The 22,519-nt window shown below is 45.5% G+C and overlaps 2 protein-coding genes across 3 annotated transcripts in view; one reads left to right on the top strand and one right to left on the bottom strand.

Moving 5' to 3' along the window:
* The window catches only part of ESR2 (estrogen receptor 2), an 81,049-nt gene extending 79,959 nt beyond the window's left edge, over window positions 1–1,090 (top strand). The window contains exon 12 of the mRNA XM_054970753.1: window positions 213–1,090. Coding sequence (XP_054826728.1) covers window positions 213–390 — 178 coding nt within the window. The 3' untranslated portion in view covers window positions 391–1,090. The remainder of the gene's footprint in view (window positions 1–212) is intronic.
* Window positions 1,091–13,516: 12,426 nt separating this feature from the next.
* Window positions 13,517–22,519, bottom strand: part of LOC129323834 (nesprin-2-like) — a 256,004-nt gene continuing 247,001 nt past the window's right edge. For both annotated transcript variants that reach the window (XM_054970582.1, XM_054970583.1), the window contains 6 exons: window positions 21,166–21,366; window positions 20,409–20,537; window positions 18,746–18,937; window positions 18,240–18,329; window positions 15,998–16,038; window positions 13,517–14,796 (listed from right to left, as the gene is read on the bottom strand). In XM_054970582.1, coding sequence (XP_054826557.1) covers window positions 14,571–14,796; window positions 15,998–16,038; window positions 18,240–18,329; window positions 18,746–18,937; window positions 20,409–20,537; window positions 21,166–21,366 — 879 coding nt within the window. In that variant the 3' untranslated portion in view covers window positions 13,517–14,570. The remainder of the gene's footprint in view (window positions 14,797–15,997; window positions 16,039–18,239; window positions 18,330–18,745; window positions 18,938–20,408; window positions 20,538–21,165; window positions 21,367–22,519) is intronic.

Here is a 22,519-nt window from a genome sequence, read left to right as displayed (position 1 = left end):
TCCATGCATCTGATGAGGTGAACTTTGACTCACACTGGCATAACTTTGTTTAGCCTTTAAGGTGCTATCAGACCTCTGACTTTGCTGAGAAAAGGGTGACCCTTGCCTTCGCGGTGAGCCCTCCACTCCCTCAGAGCATCACTGAATAAATGACTTTTAACCCCCTCCTTCCCTTCATCTCTTTGTGACCTCTTTTTTTCCCACACTCACAGTAACAAAGGGATGGAGCACCTTCTTAGCATGAAGTGCAAGAATGTTGTCCCCGTCTATGATTTGCTTCTAGAGATGCTCAACGCTCACAGTGTCCGAAGCCAGAGGAAAACGACAGTCTCCACTCTCAAGTATAGTCCGTCAGAACCAACAGAGACCTCAGACGAAACACCGCAGTGATTTCCTACTAACGGGGAACCAAATAGATCAACGATTAAGACATTTAGTTCTTTCTTTTTTTTTATAAAGAGAGGAGAGACCAATCTTGATTTCTTTCCTGAACTTAAATCTTTTTTTCTTTCTTGGGCCATCCTGCTGATCTTTTTCAACTGCCTTTTGGTAATGTCAGCTGAAAGTTCCTTGGAAAAACCTCACGGCTTGCCTTAGGAACCTTAGGCCTCACGGGCTCCTGGATGAGAGCACTGGACACTCACAAACAGGATTCCTCTGGTGGGGCGGAAACGTGAGAAATTTCTTCTAACAACAAACTGAATGTTTCAGTATCTGCACAGTGCTTTCCATCAGTCCTTCAACGTATGTCTCATGCTGTGTATTATATTAAAAAGGAAGGATCCTGTTCACACTGGGAATTTGTGCTATTCAACTTGTACAGTCAACTGCAGAAGCTGTGAATATGTTTACCCTTTGTGTAAACCCACCTCGGATAAGCCTTGAGCAGGCTGTGAGATTGAATAGAAAGTCACTGAAGAACTCTCTTTGGATTCATTTGGGCCGTGTGGACGAGACGCTGTCTTTTTTTTAAAGCCCCCGTTTGCGTGAACTGCTAAGCATTCGCCATGTCTGAGCTTGGTGTCTGGACAACTGAAAAGGTTGCAAAGCTTGCTTTTCCATGCTAAAAAAGTCTTCTACTAAGTATTGCCACTTTTGTGAAGGAATTGTTACAGTGTGGATATTTAGAATTTGTGAATAATTATGTTTTTGCTGCGCAGACTCCCAATGGTAATGTTTGTTTTACCTGTACAAGGAGAAATAGACCAAGGTGTTTGTGGCTGTGTTCATTCCATAGGAGAAAAGTTCTGGGACAGGAGAAAAGGTGCTTTTCGGTTAGGTCTTAGGTTGTTCAGATGGCAGCTTCATGCGCTCCCATGTGCCAATGCTTGTGTTGTAAAGCATGCACATAGATCTCCCACAAGTAAGAGCTTTTCAGTTCAATGGTGGAAGTAACTCTGCATACTCAAAGGGAGCTGCACTGATCTGTCCCTTTTATTTAAGTGAATCAGGAAGCATCTATCAATCATGTTTTTTCACCCACCCTTTCCCAAGGAATTCAGGATGGCTTGTGTGGTTCTTTACTCTTTCTATTTATCCTGGCAAAAACCCTGCAAGGTAAGTTAGGCTGAGAGAGAATACTAGGTTGAAGATCACCCAGTGAACATCAGGCCTGAGAGGGGATTTAAAACCAGGTTTCCTTGGTCCCCAACCCAGTATTCTAGGGATACCACGCCTCCCGCTATAGCAAGAGGATTCCCAGTATCTGGTCTTGGGTGCCAGCAGAAGAAAATGAGGCGGGGGAAAGGAATGTGTTCCACGATTAGGCCTTGTGCTTATGTCAGTTCCAGTAAAAAAAAAAACCCAAAATGACATTAGCTGACTCTCTAGCGTTTTGCAAAAACTCTATGGTAACCATGTAGTTTTTGCAAAATGCTGGAGCGTTTGCCCTTTCATTTCTGGTTTTTACCAAACATGACATAAGCATGCCGGCATGATGCCAGTGCGCCAGGCCCTGCGGCCTGACAACCCTAATTCTAACCACTAAACCACACTGTTTCTCCCACATGCATCTGTTTTATGATGATAATAATTTATAGCAAAAAGTGTGACTGTGTTTACATGTTGCGTAAATGCACTTTAGACAGAAAGGAACTTGGAAAGTGACTTCAGGATTTATTGAAGGGCCACTTGGATTCCAGAGAGAAACTGATTCCAACAGGAAAACACGGACAAACGTTTCTGTACCACCAAATGGAAGTTCAGGAAATGTCCGAAGGAGAGGCCTTTTTGTATCCCCTGCCTTCCCCATGGGTACCCTGCACTAGTCCCTTTAGGCCAACAGGAGACCAGAACCAGTTGATCCTCCTTGAAATGTGGCCCATTCTGGGAAATTACTGGGAGTTTGGGGGCAATACTTGTGGAGGGCAGAGTTTGGGGAGAGGAGGAAGCTCTGCGGGGATGTAATGTCATTCTAAGACTTCTATTTCTACTAGATTCTACGTAGGGGTGTTATTCCCCTGTCCAGGGCGGAGTATCCCCTGTTCCCTCCCCCCCCACCCCCACTTATTTGGCTGGTGGGGGGCGCGCTTCCCAGGGTGCCCCTCCAGGCAGTGCGGTGTGCTCCTGCAGGAGCACTCCCAGGCTGCACCTTGACCTGCGCAGTGATGTCACTTCCCGGAAGTGATATCATCACATAAGCTGGGAGTGCTCACACAGTGTGCATGCGTGTGAACAGGAACCCAGGAATGGAGCAAGGTAAGTGCCAGGCCCCTGATCTCCTGCCAGGGGAGTCAGGGGACCTGGCAACCCTAATTCTATGGTATACCATAGAGTCTGCCCTCTGAAACTGCCATTTCCTCCAGGGGAATTTATCCTGGTAATCTGAAGATCAGGTACAATTCTGGAAGAGCTCCTGGCCCACCTTGAGATTAGTAACCCTTATCGCCCATAGGCTTGGATGAAATTAGAATGACTTAGACGTACTTGGTTGCCTTGCCTTGTTGAGAAGGCTGACAGGCTTTTGAACCTTGATATGTACGAGCTCAGCTAAATTATCCACTATTTATGGCACAGACATTAAACATTATTTGTGGTGCTCGCCGCTTTGAGCCTCGTTCTGGTGGGAAAGCAGTTGATAAATAACCTTTTAAAAGTATGGCGAATCAGAGCTGCAGGAGGGGAAAGGGGGGCCTTGTGGCTTGATTGAGGGCTGCCAATTCTAATGTGGGAAATTCCTAGAGATTTGGGGGCAGTGACTGGGGAGGTTGGAGTTTGGGAAGGGAAGGGAGCTCAGCAGAGATGGGATGCCGTTGAGTCCTCCAAAGTTGCCGTTTCTTCCAGGGAAACTGATCTCTGTAGTCTGGAAATGAACTGTAATTATGGTTGCCAACTCTAGTTTGGGAATTTTTTGGAGATTTGGAGACACAATCTGGGGGATGCAGGGTTTGGGGGAGGGGGGGAGAAATAATAATAATAACATTCAATTTATTTACCGCCCTTCAGGATGACTTAACACCCACTGAGAGTGGTTTACAAAGTGTTTTATTATTTTCCCCTCAACAACCACCCTGTGAGGTGGGTGGGGCTGAAAGAGCTCCAAGAAGCTGTGTCACCCAGCTGGCTTCAAGTAGAGGAGTAGGGTATCAAACCTGGGCCCTTTTCACACTACTTACTTGGTTCCGAAACATTGTAAAATGTAGCGCAAAAAACGTGGAAGATAGCATCTTCTCGCGAGAGTTTTGCACGACATCGCACAAAACTCACACGACATCGCGCAAAACTCTCGTGAGAAGACGCTATCTTCCGCGTTTTTTGCACTACATTTCGCGATGTTTCGGAACCAAGTAAGTAGTGTGAAAAGGGACCTGGCTCTCCATATTAGAGTCCTGCCACTCTTAACCATTACACCGAACTCAGGGGCCTCAGTGGGTTATAATGTCATAGAGTCCGTCTTCCGAAGCATCCTCCATGGGAACTGATCTCTGCAATCTGGAAATCAGTTGTAACTCCAGGAAATGTTCAGACCCCGCCTGGAGGTTACAAACACGAAACAACTCGGAGGTGCTGATCTTGATAGAATATGAGATATGTGAAATTTAATAAAGTGCTAATGCGCAAAAAATAATTTGTGCGTCAATATCATAAATACTTCATACATGACAGTTAGTTTGTAACATACATAAATAGCTAAGGTATACAGAGCTAGCAGCAATATAACCGTCCACGTAGTTCATCCAATGTCTACTCAGATAGTAATCCAACTGGTGAAAAATCCATATTCCAAATTCCAAAGTACATTATTGGTGGAAAACGACCTGAAGCCGAATCTCTTATTCCGAGAACCGCCGAAAATCAGTCAGGTGGAAACGACCTAGAGCTGAGTCTCTTCTTCCAAGAACAGCCTATGCGTCTAAGCCAGAAATTTTCCTGCTAGCTCTGTATACCTTGTGCAAAATAAAATGGCTGTACCTGTAATAAGTTATCAGTAAATAAGGGACACCACCCACAGGATACCAGAAATTATTTTCATATATTGACAAACAATTCCATATATTTTACAAAATATGCAAAGTGCAAGGTGCTCATAGCTATTTCAACATATTTATACAAAATTCATCTCTTAGTACAATTTCATTCTAAACCATTTATAAATAACCCGGAAGACGACGGTTCCCACCAGACTCCTTAAAGTCCAAATACTTCTCTTGTTCTTTCTTTAAATCCCTTTACAATAAAATATTCACAATTTTTTCTCACGATGGAAAGGTGTAATTCCCATGGAGTATGTGGTGCCAAAATTGGTCTCTCCCTTGAGGCAAGGTTGTAACAATAGGACGTACTCCGATAGAATGCTCTCAATCTGAGGCCGGCTGCGAGCAGATTTCGCACCTGCTTCTTCAGGAGCTTCTATTAACACCATCAATAATAGACTTTAAGGGAAACAAATCATTCATGCGTCCCGGTAAAGGCGGCGTTGTTCTATTAAGATGAGCACCTCCGAGTTGTTTCCTGTTTGTAACAGAGTGTATATCGGAGGTACCCTTGTTGTTTAGCTCCCACCGGGAGGTTGGCAACCATACACTCATCATATTGCCATTCATTTTCTGGAAACTTCCCCTTCATTTCCCTCTTCTTCATCTTGGTAGAAAGGAATAATGAATGGGCCTACTGGTTGAGGGCCTACTGGAGTTTCAGACCAGCAGGCTGGGAGTGCTGCTGGATTCTTCGTTGACTTGCAGAGCTCAAATCAGAGAAATATGGGCTGACTTGAACTTGTAAGAATTAATTGATTAAAATGACTCATGTTGTTGGCAGACTTGAATACAACACCATGCTTTGCCTTAGGTCAATTAAGGGTATTTTTTGGCAACTTCGGAATCTCCCAGACTTAGACGTGGCTGCTTTTCACTGAATTAAATCTGAAGGCTAATTTCACTCACCCACCCCAAAAGATGTGTTTTTAGCATGTGAAAGAGAAAAGGTTTTCCGTCTCTTGGGTTGCTACATGAAACTAGTCCAGAGCACTGACTCATGAAGAGATGCAACAGGATAACTCTTCTGGGCTCCAGGAATTTTGTGGTATGGAGTGTTTTAGGATCAAGGGGTGAAAGCACGCCTGCATAGAATACCAGCAAGAAAGTGGATAATGTGACACCTTCTGTTTTCAAGTCCGTCCGTCTGTCCCCCCCCCCCCCCCCGCCCAGAGACAGGGCAGGTAAGAAATATAAGTTTCTCTCACCCCTGGTAAGGATTAACCAGCCTGCTCATATATGAAGCAGAGGCAGAATTATTTGTCCAACAGTGGCTGACTAGAGAGAGAGAAGACTGAACAGCAACTCATGCACAGAAGCAAGGAGGACCTTCCACTGTGGTTGGCTGCTTGAAGATCTCAGGATCCTCGAGTTACTGGATTTATTTATTCCTTGCACCTCAATAGGTGTTCTCCCATGGCACACTACTGCACCCATGCTCACACAATTTGCAAATCACTGGGGTACACCAAAACAGCAATGAAGTGTATTTTGTCCAGTCATAGGTAAAGGCCATGCCATCGGGGCAGCGTTCTCTACACCATTGCCAATACCCTAAAAGAGATTATTTATTTATTTGCTTCATTTTCTCTCCCTTGGGACCCATGTTAGCTAAGCTTACATCGTTCTCCTTTCCTCCACAGTTTATCCCCGCAACAACCCTGCAAGGTAGGTTAGGCCGAGAGTGAGAATTTAAATTCAGGCCTTCCAGATCCTAGCCCAGCACTCTTAAGCATGACATCATGCTGGCTCTCCATTTTGGTGGTGGTATGGTCAAAAAGGGCCCCAATCATCCTGAGGTGTGCAAATGGTTTGCCTCAAATTAAGCACACCAGATCCTTTATACAACCATAAATGTGTTTGGCTTTCAGGCACCACAAGACTGTCTGCTATTTCCACATGATAAGAACCTCGTCATGCAGGAAAGATTGGAAATGGCTTCAGAGTGACAGGTGAAAAACATGGGCAGATAGCGCCTCAGTCAGGGACCGAACCTGCACAACCAAGATCACAGACCTCCCTTTGTCCGTAAAAGGCAAATTGTATGCACATGCTCTCCTCATTTGGATTGGGGCCACGTGGAGTGCAGAGGAGTTTAAACTCTTCAAGCCCTACTTAGTTTTGCTGATTGACATAGGGCTGCCCACACAGTTGTGTTTTTAAAGGGGGAGGGGGAAGATGTGTTATTTAAAAACCCACCTTTTCCTTTCAAAATTTTAACAAAAAAGCAAGGAGCCCAGTTTTCATGTGTGAAACTGAGCAGGGATCGAAGGGTTAAATCCTCTCCCCCTTCCTGGGTGTCCCCTGTTAGTTGCAGACTGGTGGAGTGCCATGCTCTATATCAGCTCTGGTTGTGCCCTTAGACCAGAAATTTCCGCTATCTTTCTCCTTGGGCCTGGAGCAGCCATCCTTGCTTTCTGCCCTTCTCCACCTTCCAATCTCCCCAGCAAAACTCAGATCGTGTCCTTACTTAAACTTGCTTATTTGAGTAGCAGTTACATGGGCAATTTCTTCTGTGTCATCCCAGGTATGTATACCATCTATCCACATTTGGGGTGAGCAGTGTGTGTGTGTGTGTGTGTGTGTGTGTGTGAGGGAGGGAGGGGGGTTGTGCTACATTGGTGGCATGATGCAACCTCTCGAGGAGGCTTGCCGGGCCTCCTGCTATGGCGGAAAGCCTCCAGCTAGCAAGATCCTTTGCCTACTGCCACTCCAAGCGGAAGCAAGAAGGAGAACAAACAGTGCCACCAATGATATCAACATTATGACACTTCCTGGTATGGTTTTACCATAGAGTTTCTGGTGATTTCTAGAGCTACTCTTTGTTAGTGGCATCACACACCCCATGTCCCTGCCCCAGCCCCCCCACCAGTCGCCAGGCTTGGCCTGGAACCCCTACTCTCATGTTCAACAAGCATAAGGAAATTCCTTATGCTAAATCTAGCCCAGTGATGTTGACTCTGACTTGCTCTCCAGGGTCTTCAGGGTCTCAGGCAGAGAAGGGTATTCTTGCCCAACGCCTGTTGGAAAAAGCCCAAATGGGGCAGTTCCAGGTGCCCCACTGGGCTCCTGCTGTTGTGTGAAGATGGTAAAGTGTGCCTCTGTGCGAATAACAGAGAACCAGCTAGTTGCCTGGATAAATGATCGGCTGGCTATCTAGGAGGGTGAGTTAGGTAGACAGGTGGGCAAGACGCAGCATGTCCCTCTGTTCAGGCCTGTTGAGTTCAGCTGGGATTATTCCCAAGGAAGTGTGCATAGCCATGCACTGTGAGCAAGGGGGTGGTCCCTCTTACCTCCAGAGGCAAGTCCCTTAGGGGGCTTGCCATACTGTGGGATTTGGGGGCTTAGCTGTAGGGCCACTTTCTGGGTGCTCACTGGCCAGGACACACCAAAACCTGCCCGTATAGATCCTTAAACCAGAGCTTGCGGGGACTGAACTTCCTCATGTATTTTACCACTCCATTCGTTCTTCTCACTAATACAAACATATGAAGCCACCTTACACGGCATCAGACCACCAGTGTACAATTTTATCTGCTCTAACTGGTAGCAGCTCCCTGAATCTTGGGCCCAGAAAGATCTTTCTCAAGACCTGCTTCCTAGATCTTTTTAACTGGAGATGCCAGGACTTGAACCTGGGACTTTCTGCCAAAAAGCAGGGGTTCTGCTGCCGCGCTATGGACTCCTCTGGTCCATCATTAGAGCGCGACCCTGCAATCGACAAGGGCTGTGGAGCAGAAAGTAGGAAAGACTTTTGCCTGCCCGAGATCCTGACCTCTGTTGGTCAACGCTGATGATACTGAACTGGTTTTCATGTGTACTCCATCCTCCTCAGGTGTCTCGCTTCGTTTTTGGCACGTTTAGCCTATGTACACTGTTGTCAGGGACCATTTCACAACTCTGCCCTGTGCTGCACCTCGCACAATCTGGATGGTCAATAAGTATTAAATAAATGACGACTATGTGATTTGCTCCTTTATTTTTGTCATACGCCGCCACAGTGCACACATCCATTTCTTGTGCTGTGGGTTACCCTTAGGGTTCCTGGGTGCCTGCCAGAGGCAGGCAAACTCCAAGGGATTTGCTCCCTCATCTGCCAATTGCCCAGCAATCGGTGAGAGGGGGCAAGCTCCCGGAGGTTGCCCGCCATTGGCAAGCACCTCAGGAGCGCACGCTGTGGCATGTCACTTCTGGAAGTGATGTCATTGCGCCACCTGCAGGAGCATTCCCATGCTTCGTTTGGGGCCAATTTGGGCCCCAAATGGGCTGAATTCAGCCCCGTGCAGAGCATGGGAGTGCTCGTGTGGCTGGCGTGGTGACATCACTTCCGGAAATGCCAGCTCCGGGGAATGCGCATGCAGGGACTCCACCATCCCAACGGGAGGTGAGGGGTACCTGGCAACCCTATCTCCCCTATGTTGATCTAATTGCAGCTAATCGTGGGAACTGAACCACATTAAAAAGAATGGCATCAGAGCTTGATGTGATGGTAGGAACGTCCTGTTGGAGGTGAATGATCTAGGGTATCCTCTACATGTCTGCATGTTGTCTCTTGATTTTTCCAAGTCTCCTGTTATCCATGCATACGAGAACTGACCCAATGGTGTCTGACAATCGAACACTGTGAAGGAATGCTTTGAACAATTGTCTTATTTTGTGGCTGTGTGTTTTTATTTCAGGGTAAATCTAAGCTAAAAAAAATGTGGGTTGCAGAAGGAAAATATGACATCAAAAGAAAAGGTAGGGGAGAAAAATCCAGATGTTCCCTATTTAGCAGAGACAGATACCCACCCCTAGTACTTCTTTATGCAACGCAGAATTAAATGTGTAACTTACTGCCACAAGATGTAGTGATGTCTGCTAGCTAGATGGCTTTAAAAGAGGAATTGACTTCCCCAGGGTCTTGGCAGCAGTCATCTGTAGCTGCTATAAAATCATGGTACTATCTTAACAGGCTGCATTGAATTTTAAGAGAATAAACGTCTATAAGAAAAGTTGAGTTTCATGTGATTGCACCAAATTATTGCAGACAGAAACGATGAAACTGGCAGATGATTCTTTGTAAGCATTTGACAGTTTTATAGACATAGGTTCTTTCTTTTTCATAGTGTCCTGGATCCCACATCTTTGGTGTAGTGGTTAAGAGTGTGGGACTCTAATCTGAAGAGCAGGGTTTGATTCCCCACTCCCCTTGAAGCCAGCTGGGTGACCTTGGGTCAGTCACAGCTTCTAGGAGTTCTCTCAGCCCCACCCACGTCACAGGGTGATTGTTGTTGTGGGGATAATAACAACATTGTAAACTGCTCTTAGTGGGTGTTGAGTCATCCTGAAGGGCGGTATATAAATCAAATATTATTATAATATTATTATTATTTATTGTGATTGACTTTTTAAAACCTCTCCGATTCTTGAAAAAATTAATCAGGTTTTTCGAACACAGAACTCATGCATTCCAACAGTCCCTATTTAGACTGTCTTGATTTTATGGCACGTGTTCTCGATTAAAAGCTGTCCCCATTCTGCCTTCCTTTGTTGCCTGCAGTGTTTTGTAAAACAAAAGTTAAATATGAATGTATTCCTTTGTTGTATTGGCTGCAAACCACAAATGCTCTTAGAATTCTTTTGGGTGCCTTTCTAAGTATTTTGTGAACACAAACTAAGTTTTTGGGTGGGGGGTGTCTGATCCCACTCAGCTGCTTTCTACTTCTGTAGGGTTTTGATAATTTTCCGTGGTGTGTTGATTTGTAGGTTGTAAATGATTAATAAACGGATATTCTATGAAGTCTTTTGTCTTTGAAGGGTCCCGTTCTTACTGGTGACGTATGCGTTATGCTCTGTCTTTGAACTGTGGCTTAGGAATGGTTTAAATTTAGCTGTAAATCTCATCTTTCTCATAACACCTAACAGATATGACAACATGATCTTTGACCCCCTGGAAATTTTTGTTGCTCTTTAAGGTATTACTGGACTCAAATTTTGCTCTGTTACTACAGACTACTCACAGTGGAAGAGCAAGAGTCCAGTTGCAACTATGAGACTAACAACATTTGTGGTAAGGTATGAGCTTTCATGAGACACAGCTCACTTCAGCTACTCACATGAAACTAGTAAAGAGTCCAGTAGCACCTTTAAGACTAACCAACTTTACTGTAGCATAAGCTTTTGAGAACCACAGTTCCCTTCATCAGATACGTGAAACTATTCTTCTTAAAAAGGAGTTTTGAACACTCTGGAGGATTCTGGAAAAAAGTAGTGGACAAAAGTATTGACATCCTTGATTAAATTTCCTCTTAGCTTTGAAGCCAGTACGTACCTTAGGCGAAATCCTGTTTTCTCCATCTCAGTACCCCCTATTTGCTATACAAATGTGATATTGGGACGTTTAGCTTTTATCAATCGCTGCTTGCATTTTCATTATTCAAAGGACTTTGAACTATTACCTTATTTCTGTCCCTACTACAATCACCTTGAAAGGTGGGCCAGTATTATTATTAGTGAATTGCCTAAGAACACCCAATGGATTTATGACAGAAGCAAGACTGGAACTGGGAATTTCTGCAATCATAGCTCATCCTCTCTGCTATGGTGTCACACCAACTTCCTGAATGGGTAATTTGAAGATAGCTTCCCAGGTGGGCTCTTTCTGTGGTCTCTCCCTTCTTCTTGAACATTTGCTTTCAGATTTGTCGTTAATTTGCCATTGTCTTTAATACAAATGAGCTCTGCCTTCCCCTTACTTTGCCACACCGAACCCTGTAAGTATATCAAGCTGTCTTATCTGGAGTCAGAGCATCTATTTTAGTATTGTCTGCTCTGACTGACAGCTGTTTTCCAGGATCTCCAGCTGAGAGGGGTCTTTCCAGAGCAGGACCTGCTATGTGGGGTCCTTTGATGGGCAATACTGGGGTTTCAGCCTGGGACTTTCTTCATGTGAAGAACATGTTCCATCACTGGGTGGTCAAGGCCCCTGGCTCCACTGTAGAATATCATGCTACCCATTAAGTTTCACAATGGAGCCAATAAAGTCTCCATGGGGTGGTTTGAGAATATGAAAACAGCATGGGGTGGAAGGCTACCGCTATTTCTCCCTGCTTGCTGAAGCTGCATGCAGTAAAGAGCTGGTGTGCATCTGGGAAGCACAAAACTCCTGTCGCGCATGTGATACCAAGTGCTCAGGTTGTTCTTCAAAGAACTCGAAGGCTTTGTAACACGTTAAGTGGGCCTTTAGAGGGAGCCTGATTTTATTCAAGCAGAGGGCGATCGTTTCTCCTAACTGGGCTGCATTTGGGCTCACAGCACCAGGGGCGGTCTTAGTGATACTGGGGCCCTGAGCAGAAGTCCAAGAGGAGGAGTCAAAAATCACTGCCACCCCATACCAGGGCTCCCTCCCTGCCCACCCCACTTTGTGGCCAAGCAAGGGGCAACCCTTGCCCTTCATGAGGCAGGCGAGAGCTGCTGCTGGAAGTTGGACATTTGAGCCTCAAAGGGAATGGGCACAAACAGAATGCTAAGCCCGCTGCCCATGCCCCAAGTGGGATATGTGCAAATGGCTGAGGCAGGAGCTTGGTCTTTTTAAATCCCCCCCCCCGCCCCTGCACAGGGCCCGGTACAGCTGCTCCTGTGGCCCTCTGGCTAAGACTGCCCTTGCATTGCTTGCTCTAGTGCAGTGCCACTCAATTTTCCCAGAAGCCTGAATGCTGCCACAGAGCCTCGACTGGCTAGTTGTCGTCCCCTCCCCAGCACATACCAGCATCTAAGGTGGGTGAGCGAGACGGCCTGGCTCTTGCATTAGGCCTTCTTATTAAAGGTCAGGTTGGCACAGCAGTTTGTCACAACAGTCTGTAATGAAGGCAAATTGCAGCCTGCAACCTTCTCCTGAAGACCTTTGAATATTATTTTTTTCCCCTTTTTGTTCAACTCTTCTTTTTCAACAGGTTTAATGGAAGAGAATGCCAGATCTCTTTTGTCAGCTCTGAATGCTGCACTTAGCAAGACGGATTCTGACAAAGGGAAGACAAGAAGGTGGGATGGGGCAAGAGATGAAGAAAGGAGGAAGCTGGGCTGTGCCTGCCAATCCGATTCAGTCTCAAATGGCAATCGTGGTGGGGTGGCAGAAAGGCTTGACTCTGCCTCAGGCAATAAGTGAGAAAACACGGTGCATGCCCTATGGACTCTCTCTCTATAGTAGGGATCCCGGGTGCTCACCTAGGGTTGCCAGTCCCCCCCCCCCGGGGGCAGGGGAATCCCCACTCCCACCCTCCACCCCTCACCCATGCTTACCTGGCCAGTGGGGGGGGGGAACGGGCCTCCTGAGGTGTGCTCCTAGGTGGTGTGGCACATTGCAGCAGCCTGATTCGGGCTGGATTCAGCTGGAATTGTGCCATATTCAGCCCGAATCAGGTCACTACGGAGCAGCAGTAGCGTGTTTTTGGAGGGAGCTGATCACGCGCCTGCACTATGGGGTGAGTCTGGCCTAGGATATTAAAACCAAGTATGGACTAAGCAAGGTTGCATGAGGGAGCCTTGCTGTTTTCTGGCCGGCTTCTTTCTTTGTGAGTTTCGCCTCGTATTAATTCTGCCTAGGGTTGCCAGGTCCCTAAAACCTCCTGGTGGGAGGGAGGAGGACCTGGGACCTCTCTGCCTGTGTGAAGACGTCACTCCCAGAAGTGATGTCGCCACACTGGCCACGGGAACGCTCCCGTGCTTCGTGCAGGCCAGCGTGACGTCACTTCTGGGAGTGACATCGTTGCGCCCCATGGGAGCTCATGTGCCACACGTGTTCCTGGGGTACCTGCTGGTGGTGGGCGACCTCCAAGGGCTTGCAACCTCTGGCCGATCGCTGGCGGATTGGGGAGCAAGGGGGCAACCCTCCCCAAGTTTGCTCTCAAGGGGGGTTCTGTGGCGTCCTGTGGGTATTCCATCTGCACACACAAGTTACTGTACTGGAAGCAAGAGGGATCACGGTCCTTATATTACAAACTCCAGATCTTTTCCTTTGGCTTCCTGGGCATTGTTCAAAAAAAGACGATACCGGAAAATCTTTGTTTAACCAAGTGACAAGTTTACATTGTTCATTTGTACAGACGAGAGATAAACAACACACATAATTTTCAGCATTTTTTTAAAATGAAAACTATTCACAATATAAGCCACCACGTGCAGCCTCCCCATTGTTTTCTTGTTTAATCTTTATTTATTTACTTCATTTAAAAAAATAGTACAAAAAATAAGACATCGGACAAAGCAGCTCTACGTACTAAAATCTTTTCTCTCAAAACATATACACCGTACTGAACTGGAAAGATAGAGCAGATAAAATACTAAAGTGTAACAAATGTTTTAAAAAATTAAACCTTTCTTTCTACTACAATATCAAAATACAGAAATAAAATTTGTGACCTTTGTGCATGCTGGGCACCGATCAAGAAGACGGGCATCTTTGTCGCTTTAAAAACGGCGAGCAGAACCCAGCAGGTCTTGCGCAAGACCACGCAAGAGCCCTGCTAATTCATTCCAACGAGGCTTGCGCAGGAGAATTGCTGACAGACCGCAATCAGCGGCCTCTGTCGTTAGCGAAAGAAATTACTTTAATGCTAATATGACACCGTCTTGGCCATGATCGTATACTGGTTAGTACTTCGTGTTGTGATTGATTGACGCTGACTTGCAAATTCCATGTTCCGTGGATTTTTCGGCACAAAGACCATCTACTGATCGCTTCCGCATTGTGCAAATAGTGTAAAGTATGTTGCTTACAGTTCAAAAATATATAAAAACTTTCTGTACAAAAAAAAAAAAGTGAGGAATTCACCTTTCTCCTCCGACCTCCAACTCTTGAAATTGCTGAAAGATCAACATCTTGAGATGTGAACTTTGACATGTTCTCAGTACTTCATCAACCAGCTGACACAAGAGTGAACAGTGACAAATATTACTACTGGTACACCACAGTGTCGGGTGAGCCCTGGTGGGAATTTTCCATAAAACCAGAGCGAAACTTCAGCTGGGCAAAGATGTCAGACTGATGTTAGCAGCATGGAAGGAAGCCCCCATGAAAGAAATTTGTTTTGGGGTGTAGAGTACAGAACACAGACTGCTTTAGGTTGGCGGGGGTCCGTTGGTGTACCGCAGCATGGGATAGAACGACCGGGCAAAATTGTTGGCCTGAGTGCAGCTGTAGTCTTCCTCCGAAGATGGGATCAGGGAGGCCAAAAGCAACAGGAGCAGGAAGAGAAGCTGGAGGGGCAACGCGGCTCGCAACACACGGTAGAAGAAGGACGGGGTTTCAGGAGCTGGGGGGGCGGCAGTGCCCCTGTCCTCCGGTCTGCAAAAAGAAGAACAAGTTAGACATGACAGGTTTTTTCAAAGTGGGTTGCCCAGTACTGGATTGGGTGGCAATCGCAAGCCAAAGCACCAATTTGGACGTTACAGCAGAATATGGACTGGGAAGTAAAAGAGGGAATTGGAGTGGGAGAGAAGAGGGTGGATTTGGAGTGGGGTTCAGTGACAGAGCTCCTGCTTTGCATGGTCTAGGGCTCAAGCCCTGGCATCTCAGGGAGCAGGTGGTGGGAAAGACCTTTTTCTGCCTCCAACTTTGGCAGAAAGAGGAGACAATTCTGAGTTAGCTGGAACCATGGTCTGATTCTACATAAGGGGCAACTGCACAGGCAAATGGACAGTCAAAGTGCTACTTAGAATTCCCATGGTTAATATCCCAATAAACAAAATATCATGTTTCTTCTCCATCCAGTGTGATCAATCGCTTCTTGATTTTTCAGAGTTTTTGGACTCTACCAGTAATCATGATTCCATGTTTGATTAACAGCTCTTGTGAGGTTGGGGAGGGGCTTACGAACTGGCTTTTAAAAAAACTTAGCAGAAAGCCAAGCCACTGAAGTTGCATATTGGAAGAATTGATAATCCCCCAAACAGCAAAAAGTTAATGGGCCTGAAAATAGCAGAAGAGAAATTGCAGAGAGAAGAAGGATCATTCCTGATGGGGATTTACTTCCAAGTAGACATACGGTTGGATCTTGCCCATACGATGGATACTTATGCAGAATATAGGACTTTACTAAGTGCTGAGTGCCCCCTTCTCATTACAATTCCCCTTGCAGCTGAATGCGGAAAAGGAATGAATGAACAGCACAGAAGTTGTAGTGTGGGACTGCATGTATACAGAGAGTAAAACAGGAATTTTTAATTTTCCAGTTGTTTCTTGATGCAAATATTCAGTAGTGAAAAAGATTTTGCCTTATGCTAGTGAACAGTAGAAAGTCTATTCAGCTGCAAATATATAGGTTTCAATTGCACTAGCAGTCAGTTATTATGCATGGTTTTTCCAGCATATATGTGAATTAGAAATTTGGAAATCTAATTTAAATCATTCCACCTTCTGCTTGCTAATCAAAATCCTTTTCTACACTTCTATATTATCTTCCCAAAACCATACTTAAAACAAAAATGTTCATTTCTTTTGCAAAAGTAAAGAAAATAAATTGTCAAAAACACCCCCCACTACCTACCTCGTATCGCCGCTGCTTCCCAAGATCTTCCTTCTGCCAATCTATAGATGTTTATAAAATGTAATATTATTATTTTTTAAGAAACAAAAGAGCATGGATAAAATTTTCAAGTGAAAACATTACACAATACAAAATGCTTCTATTAAATGGGACTGGTAAAGGACATGCACATGGTAGTTACGTCGTTTCTTCCAAAAACACTGAAAATACACAAGGATATACTATCAGACTTGCTGATAGTATAATCTACGGACAAAGTCAGAAAAATCTAATCCGGGGCAAAATCAACAGCAGCCCACACTCAGGCTTTCTCTGTGGTGGTCCCTATCCTGTGGAACGGCCTGCCTGAGGAGGTCAGGAGAGCCCCCGCTCTCCTGGTGTTCCACAAACGATGCAAAACCGAATTTATTCAAAAAGGCTTTTTACTCAGCTAGGAGGGAAGTATTGTAGGGAGGGGGTCTCAGATGCTTCACTAATGAGTTAGGGACCACAGATTTCACCACTATGTTGCCTTGCATATTATCTGTTGCTTTGAATATGCACTCCTATATACTCTGTTATGTAATGTCAGTCCTAGAATTGATTATGTTCTGTTTCAGCAATTCTTCAGCTCTGTATTGGATCCTTGCTAATGCGATGTTTTTGTAAAATCCTATGATATTATTTATGGAAATGTCCTTGACACTGATTGTACTAATCTCACACTGTGTAATCCGCCTTGAGTCTCAGGGAAAAAGGCGGACTATAAATGACATAAACAAACAAACAAACAAATAAATAAATAAATAAAAACGAGGTACAGGAAATAGCCTTAGATTTTTCAGATTTTTTTAGTCAACTGAAGCTATGCCATTTTTGTGGATCTGTCCTGGGTGAGAGAGGCAGAATTAACAAAACATACTGTTCAGATGTAACAGCAAACTGTGGTTTGTTGCTTTGTGAATGACAATGGGGGAATTCTCGGGCTTGTAGACATGCTCCTTCCTCTTTGCATGGTTAGTTAATTAATTACTTTCACAGGGAAACTACAGTTTGCTGTTAATCGGAACCAACTACTTGCAGTTTGTCCATTTCTTGTAAATCAAAAGTCCAAACCAAGAATCCAAATCAAGAATCCAATCCACTTAATTCGCTTGCTGCACCAGGAGAGGGTAAGGATCCTGCAAGCAAACCTGCAACTTCTTCAATTTCTTCATGATCAAAATGGATTGTTTTTTTCAAGAAAAAAGTCTGGTCCAGAGAAGATGTTCAGTGGGCCTGGCCAGACTTTAGGGTCAGCTGCCAGCTTGGCCAACAGGCTACTGGCCGATCTTCAGAAAGCAAAACTATTGCAACACACCATTTTGTAGTGCACATTGTATGGTCCATGAATAGTGGTTCTGAAAGGGAGTTCAGGAGAGTCCCCTGGGACACTTTGATCACGATAACAACTTTCACATGTAATTATATGAATGCTGGTGTTGGTGGTGGGAAATACATCCACTGATAAGGAGGGGAAGGGAGCATGAAATCCTGAGGTGCTGCTAACCTGAAAAAGCACCAACGGATTCAGGATGGAGACCAGTGGATCTTAACTGGGGGGGGGGGGAGATCTACAAACTGGGGGGGGGGAGATTTTAGTCAGCCCCTTTTCTCTGCTTGCATTGTACTGCTGACTCCACTTGGGAATAAAATCCTGGATTTTAAAATCCCCAAAGCTCTTTAACAAAAGCAGCATATTATACACAGAAATCAAACTTAACAATAAGGAGTTGTCTGATGGCCACTGGGCACAAATACCGCTTTTATTTGCTTATTTCGGGTATACCCCGCTTTCCTCCCCTGTGGGGATCCAGATGGCTCACAACCTCTTCCTCCTCTCCTCCATCTTATCCTCTCGACTATCCGGTGAGATAGCCTCGACTGAGAAGGTGTGACTGACCCAAAGTCACCTAAGCAAGCTTCCACAGCAGTTTGGGGATTCGAATCTGGATCTTCCAACACTGTAAGCGCTACACAACACTGGCTCCATAGAAGGTATGCCTCCGATCTGTGTGTTATATGCTTTTACCACAAATACACATATATGAATCAAGTGGTCTTGTCTGCGATGCTGCCCTACATTTTTTACTTGTGGCTTGGGGGATGGGGTTTCAGTTGTAATGTTGCCTACCTGGTGAGCAGTACTGGACTCACGGTTAAGAACCACTCAACTAAATTACAAGAAAATGGGCATTTAGAAAACAACCACAAAGTTGCTCACCTTGTTTTTAGATACAGAAGCTATCTCTAGTTGCTGGCGAGTGTCTCCAGAGTCCAGTTCATCCGCATCTGGCAGAAATGCACTTATATCCTAAAAGAAGATAAACAAAAAAACCCCAAAGCATTTAAGTTTTGCATGAAACCTTAGTCTGTTCTAGGAGTTCTGCATGCACCTTAGTCTGTTCTAGGAGTTTTGCATGCACCTAAGAGCAGAACCACAAGTGACAAAAGGCACAGGTTGGACACTTGTCAGCTTCCCTCAAGTTTTGATGGGAAATGTAGGCATCCTGGTCTTGCAGCTTGGCTCTCCAACTGCTGTCCAACGGACTTTTCAACTGTCACTTGTCCAACATTCCGCCAAGCTGCCTACATTTCCCATCAAAACTTGAGGGAAGCTGACAAGTGTCCAACCTGTGCCTTTTGTCACTTGTGGTTCTGCTCTTAGTCTGTTCTAGGAGTTCTCAGATTGGTCTTAGGCCAGATCCAGAAAACACCACTTGATCCCACCTGGGTGCTCCGCGCAGTCTTCAGGTCGCGTGAAACTCCTTCCAGAAGCTGCTTCAGTTTCTTTCCGATGACATGAACTTTCTCGTCAGCTTCGATATATTTCCCTCCGTCTGATCTGGCAAGCAAGTAGGTGGACATTTCTTGCAGAGCGTGGACTTGAGGCTGCCGTTCCAGGAGCTCTTTTTCAAGTTGCTTAAACAAACAAAACGGCAGCATGGATTAAAAGGAGAAAAAGGTACACAGCCAAATGGCTTTGAAGAAGGTGAGGAGGATAAATTGAATTTGCAGAAGTGGCTGTTTCCACTCCTAGGGGAACTAATGTACAATGAAGTATGACAAAGCTCTCCCGGAAGAATCTCAGGACGAGGTCCAATGCTTGCAATTAAGGATCGGGTTAAATGAGTTTTGGCTGCACACATACGGGTCTGGTTCCCACAGCCAAGACGAGACACCCTTTCTCACAGACACATTTTGGCACTACTATACTGGCGTGTCTCCCTTTTGTGTGAAAACAGCTATGGCATCTAAGAACCTGGCACAGCGAGAGTCTCTTTCATTCCACTCTGGTTTCGCCCACAGAGAGTTTAAAATCAGGAGAGGGACAAGATATTCATGGGAAGCAGGACAGAATCCCCAGGTAGATGGATGAAAGCCAGAATCCCTAGCACCCACAGGAGCAGACATTAAGTAATCTAAAGTATGCACTTCAGCCTCCCTGAGTATCTTGTATCAACACTGATAAGCTGCCTTAGAATGAGTCAAACCCCTGATCTACCTTGTTTAGTGCTGTTCTTCTCTGGGGGCTGATTCACACATTACAAAGTCCATGTGCTGCACATGTTTCGGACTAGACATGTGCTAGAAGATCCGTGTTCAGATCTTACATGGCCTCAGGGAGTTGCTGCTTGGCTTGTTGGGAAAACCTGGGTGTCTGGATGGACTACAGATAAGTTTCCCCCAACGTGGCAATTATTGGGCTCTTTCGGTTATTTCAGGGTAGGAAGAAAGCAAGAGGAGCAGAGGCTTCAGCCTTCTTTTCCCACAGTTCTGATCTGAATAGGGCCCATGCAAACCCGGGAATTAAGTTCTGAGTATGGACCTCCGAGATCCTATCTGTCAACGGTCCATGTTGACCAACAGAACATGAGGACTTCCGTCATGCATGAACTGGGCCTGGGTGGCCACGGCTGTCCAAGGCCTCTGTCAGAGATCTTATGAGATCAAGGCAGGCTGGGACATTAAAACAGCCAAGGGCAAGCTGAAGAGGAGTTGCTTGACTTGGATACTTTGCCTCCTTCTGCAGCCTGTGTAGTGCTGGAGTAGGTTGGGGCTGGGCTTGCTCCTGGCAGCAAATGGCCATACAGGTCAGTGGCCCACCGGGGATTTCTCCAGCAAATCTCATACCTGCGAATCTTCTAAACTGGAGCGGCCAAGGAGTGAACCTGGAACGTGTACCAAGCATGTGCTCTGCCACAGAATTCTGGGCCCTGCCTCAGAGCAACAGCAAATATAGGACTCCAGTTACAGGGACCCAAGAAACAGGTGTTGGGCATTCTAGAGTCAAGCCAGGTAACACAGCAAGGCAACCTGTTACAAAATGAATATGTTCACTGGTGAAGCTGCCATAGTCATTTGGCAGCACGCTAACCCGTTTTTAACCTACCATTAATTCTTTCTGACTCTCCTGTATCACGTGGGGATCTGCATTTAAATCCTTAACCTGCGCTTGATGCCGTCGGGTCTCAGCACCGGCCAGCCACAAAAGCAGTTTCTGGTTCAGCTCATGAAAATCCTGCAGAAGCAAAGGGCTCGGGGTTATGAAAGACACATCAACTGTAGACGAGCTAACGGTGCAATGCAACCTCACCCTGGAGGAAATGGACTGGGCCAGGAGGATTTTAACAGGGTTAGATCCACAGATCTGTCGTGCTAACGGCAACCCCTTCCCCTTTGGTACTAGAAACCCTCCCCTGAGGCAGATGGCTCCTTGAGGCTGAGGGCGGGAAATCATTCTAGGGAGAATGATCAGAACGTGGAAGCTTATCAAGGTGAAGATGGAAGACATTAGGGCCGTTTCCAGATGGCTTACCTGCCTCCGGAACGTCGCACCATGTTGCGGGGAAAACGCGAAATATCGCGTTTTCTCGCGCGAGTTTTGCGTGACGTCGCGCAAAACTCGCGCAAGAAAACGCGGTATTTTGCGTTTTCCCTGCAACATGGCGCGACGTTCCAGAGGCAGGTAAGCCGTCTGGAAACGGCCTAGGTGGAAGGATGCTCAAAGAATGACAGCTCTCTTTGAACACGCATAAACAGTTCTGTGCAATTACTGATGAATGGTTGCAAATGCAATGCTATAGTAATCCTCTAACAAGCATGTATCGGTTGCTGAAGAAAACGAAGGCAGAAGCGTCTCTACTGACCTGGCAACGCATCAGGGATTCTTGCAAACCCTTCCTCCACATCCCCAGTAAATGGTTGGCCTTTTCCCAGCGTAAGTTGACCCGCCGGAGCCGGTTCTGAAGTTCGTTGGACTCAGTGCTGTCTGCTTGCTTGAAGTCCTTGCTTGTCAGGTTGACGGAAAGCACAAGTGCCTTGTAGTTGTCAAAAGCCTTAAGCATCTCCTGGAAGGAAAGAAGCAGATTTAGGATGCTGTGCGATCAACTGCTGACAATCGCTGCTCAAAGAAACATGGGGAAACCCAGAGGCTCGAGCCACAAGTTGTTGGTTATTGTGCTCTTATAGGAGCAAGATTCGCACCCAGTAGCACCTTAGAGACCAACTAGTTTTCAAGAGGGTGAGCTTTTGAGAGTTAAAGCTCCTTTTGTCAGAAGGCAGCTTCGACTCTTCAAATTCAAATTTATTACGGTCAGTTGGCCAGCAATAACAATAAAAAAAGGATCACAGATACAAACCGCAATTCCTGTCTACGTGAGAAATTTAGCTAAAACTATATTCATACTCTGCAGACACTATATCCTAAAAAACAGTGCTATCTTCAGCCTCTCCTTTTGCTAAAAACTTCCGCTTATTTATAGCCCAAAAGCAGTATTTTGCTACTGCCGAAGTTACCGTCTTCTTAGTGTCTTCCAACAAGTATTTCAGCAGCACGGTATCTGCAAATTCCCAATACTTATCCAGAGGTTTAAACGTGGAGAGTAATGGATATATTAACTGCTGTCTCTCTCCGGAATACAACTTACAATGTAAAAGAATATGAGTGACAGTTTCAGCTTTCTTCTCTGAGCCTGCTATTGTGGGGACAGTGGAATATAAATCAAATAAATAAATAAATAAGCATATGCAACATCTTTGATGGATAAGTGGGAGCTTTGACTCTCAAAAGCTCACACCCGGGAAAACTAGTTGGTCTCTAAGGTGCTACTGGACTTGAACCTTAGTAGAGGGGATTGTACCATTTCAGACTCTAGGTAGGACATCACGTTTTGAATGTAAACACCTCTGAACTTTGTTTTTAAAAAATAGATCAGGGAGAAAATTTATATCTTAGACTGCTCTTTGCCATGCTAAATTTCCTACTTGCAGGGAGCTCCCCCCCTCATAATGCTCATAAGGGAGCATTCAAAAAAATGACTCCCCCCATCTGAAATGATACTGAAATGTCATTACTACTTGACTCCATTACATGAACAGATCGGGCCCGTTCATTTCTTGTAAAGTGTTGAGAATCTGGTCTTTGTACCACGGGGTTCACACTTTCTCTCTTCAGGGGACACTTTTCTCATCAAGTCGTCTGACAACAAGTTTCCTGCACAG

Source organism: Eublepharis macularius, chromosome 2 (assembly GCF_028583425.1).
Source record: "Eublepharis macularius isolate TG4126 chromosome 2, MPM_Emac_v1.0, whole genome shotgun sequence".
Taxonomy (NCBI): Eukaryota; Metazoa; Chordata; class Lepidosauria; order Squamata; family Eublepharidae; genus Eublepharis; species Eublepharis macularius.
The sequence above is the reverse complement of the archived record's forward strand: the minus strand, read 5'-3'. Positions and strand labels throughout refer to the sequence as shown.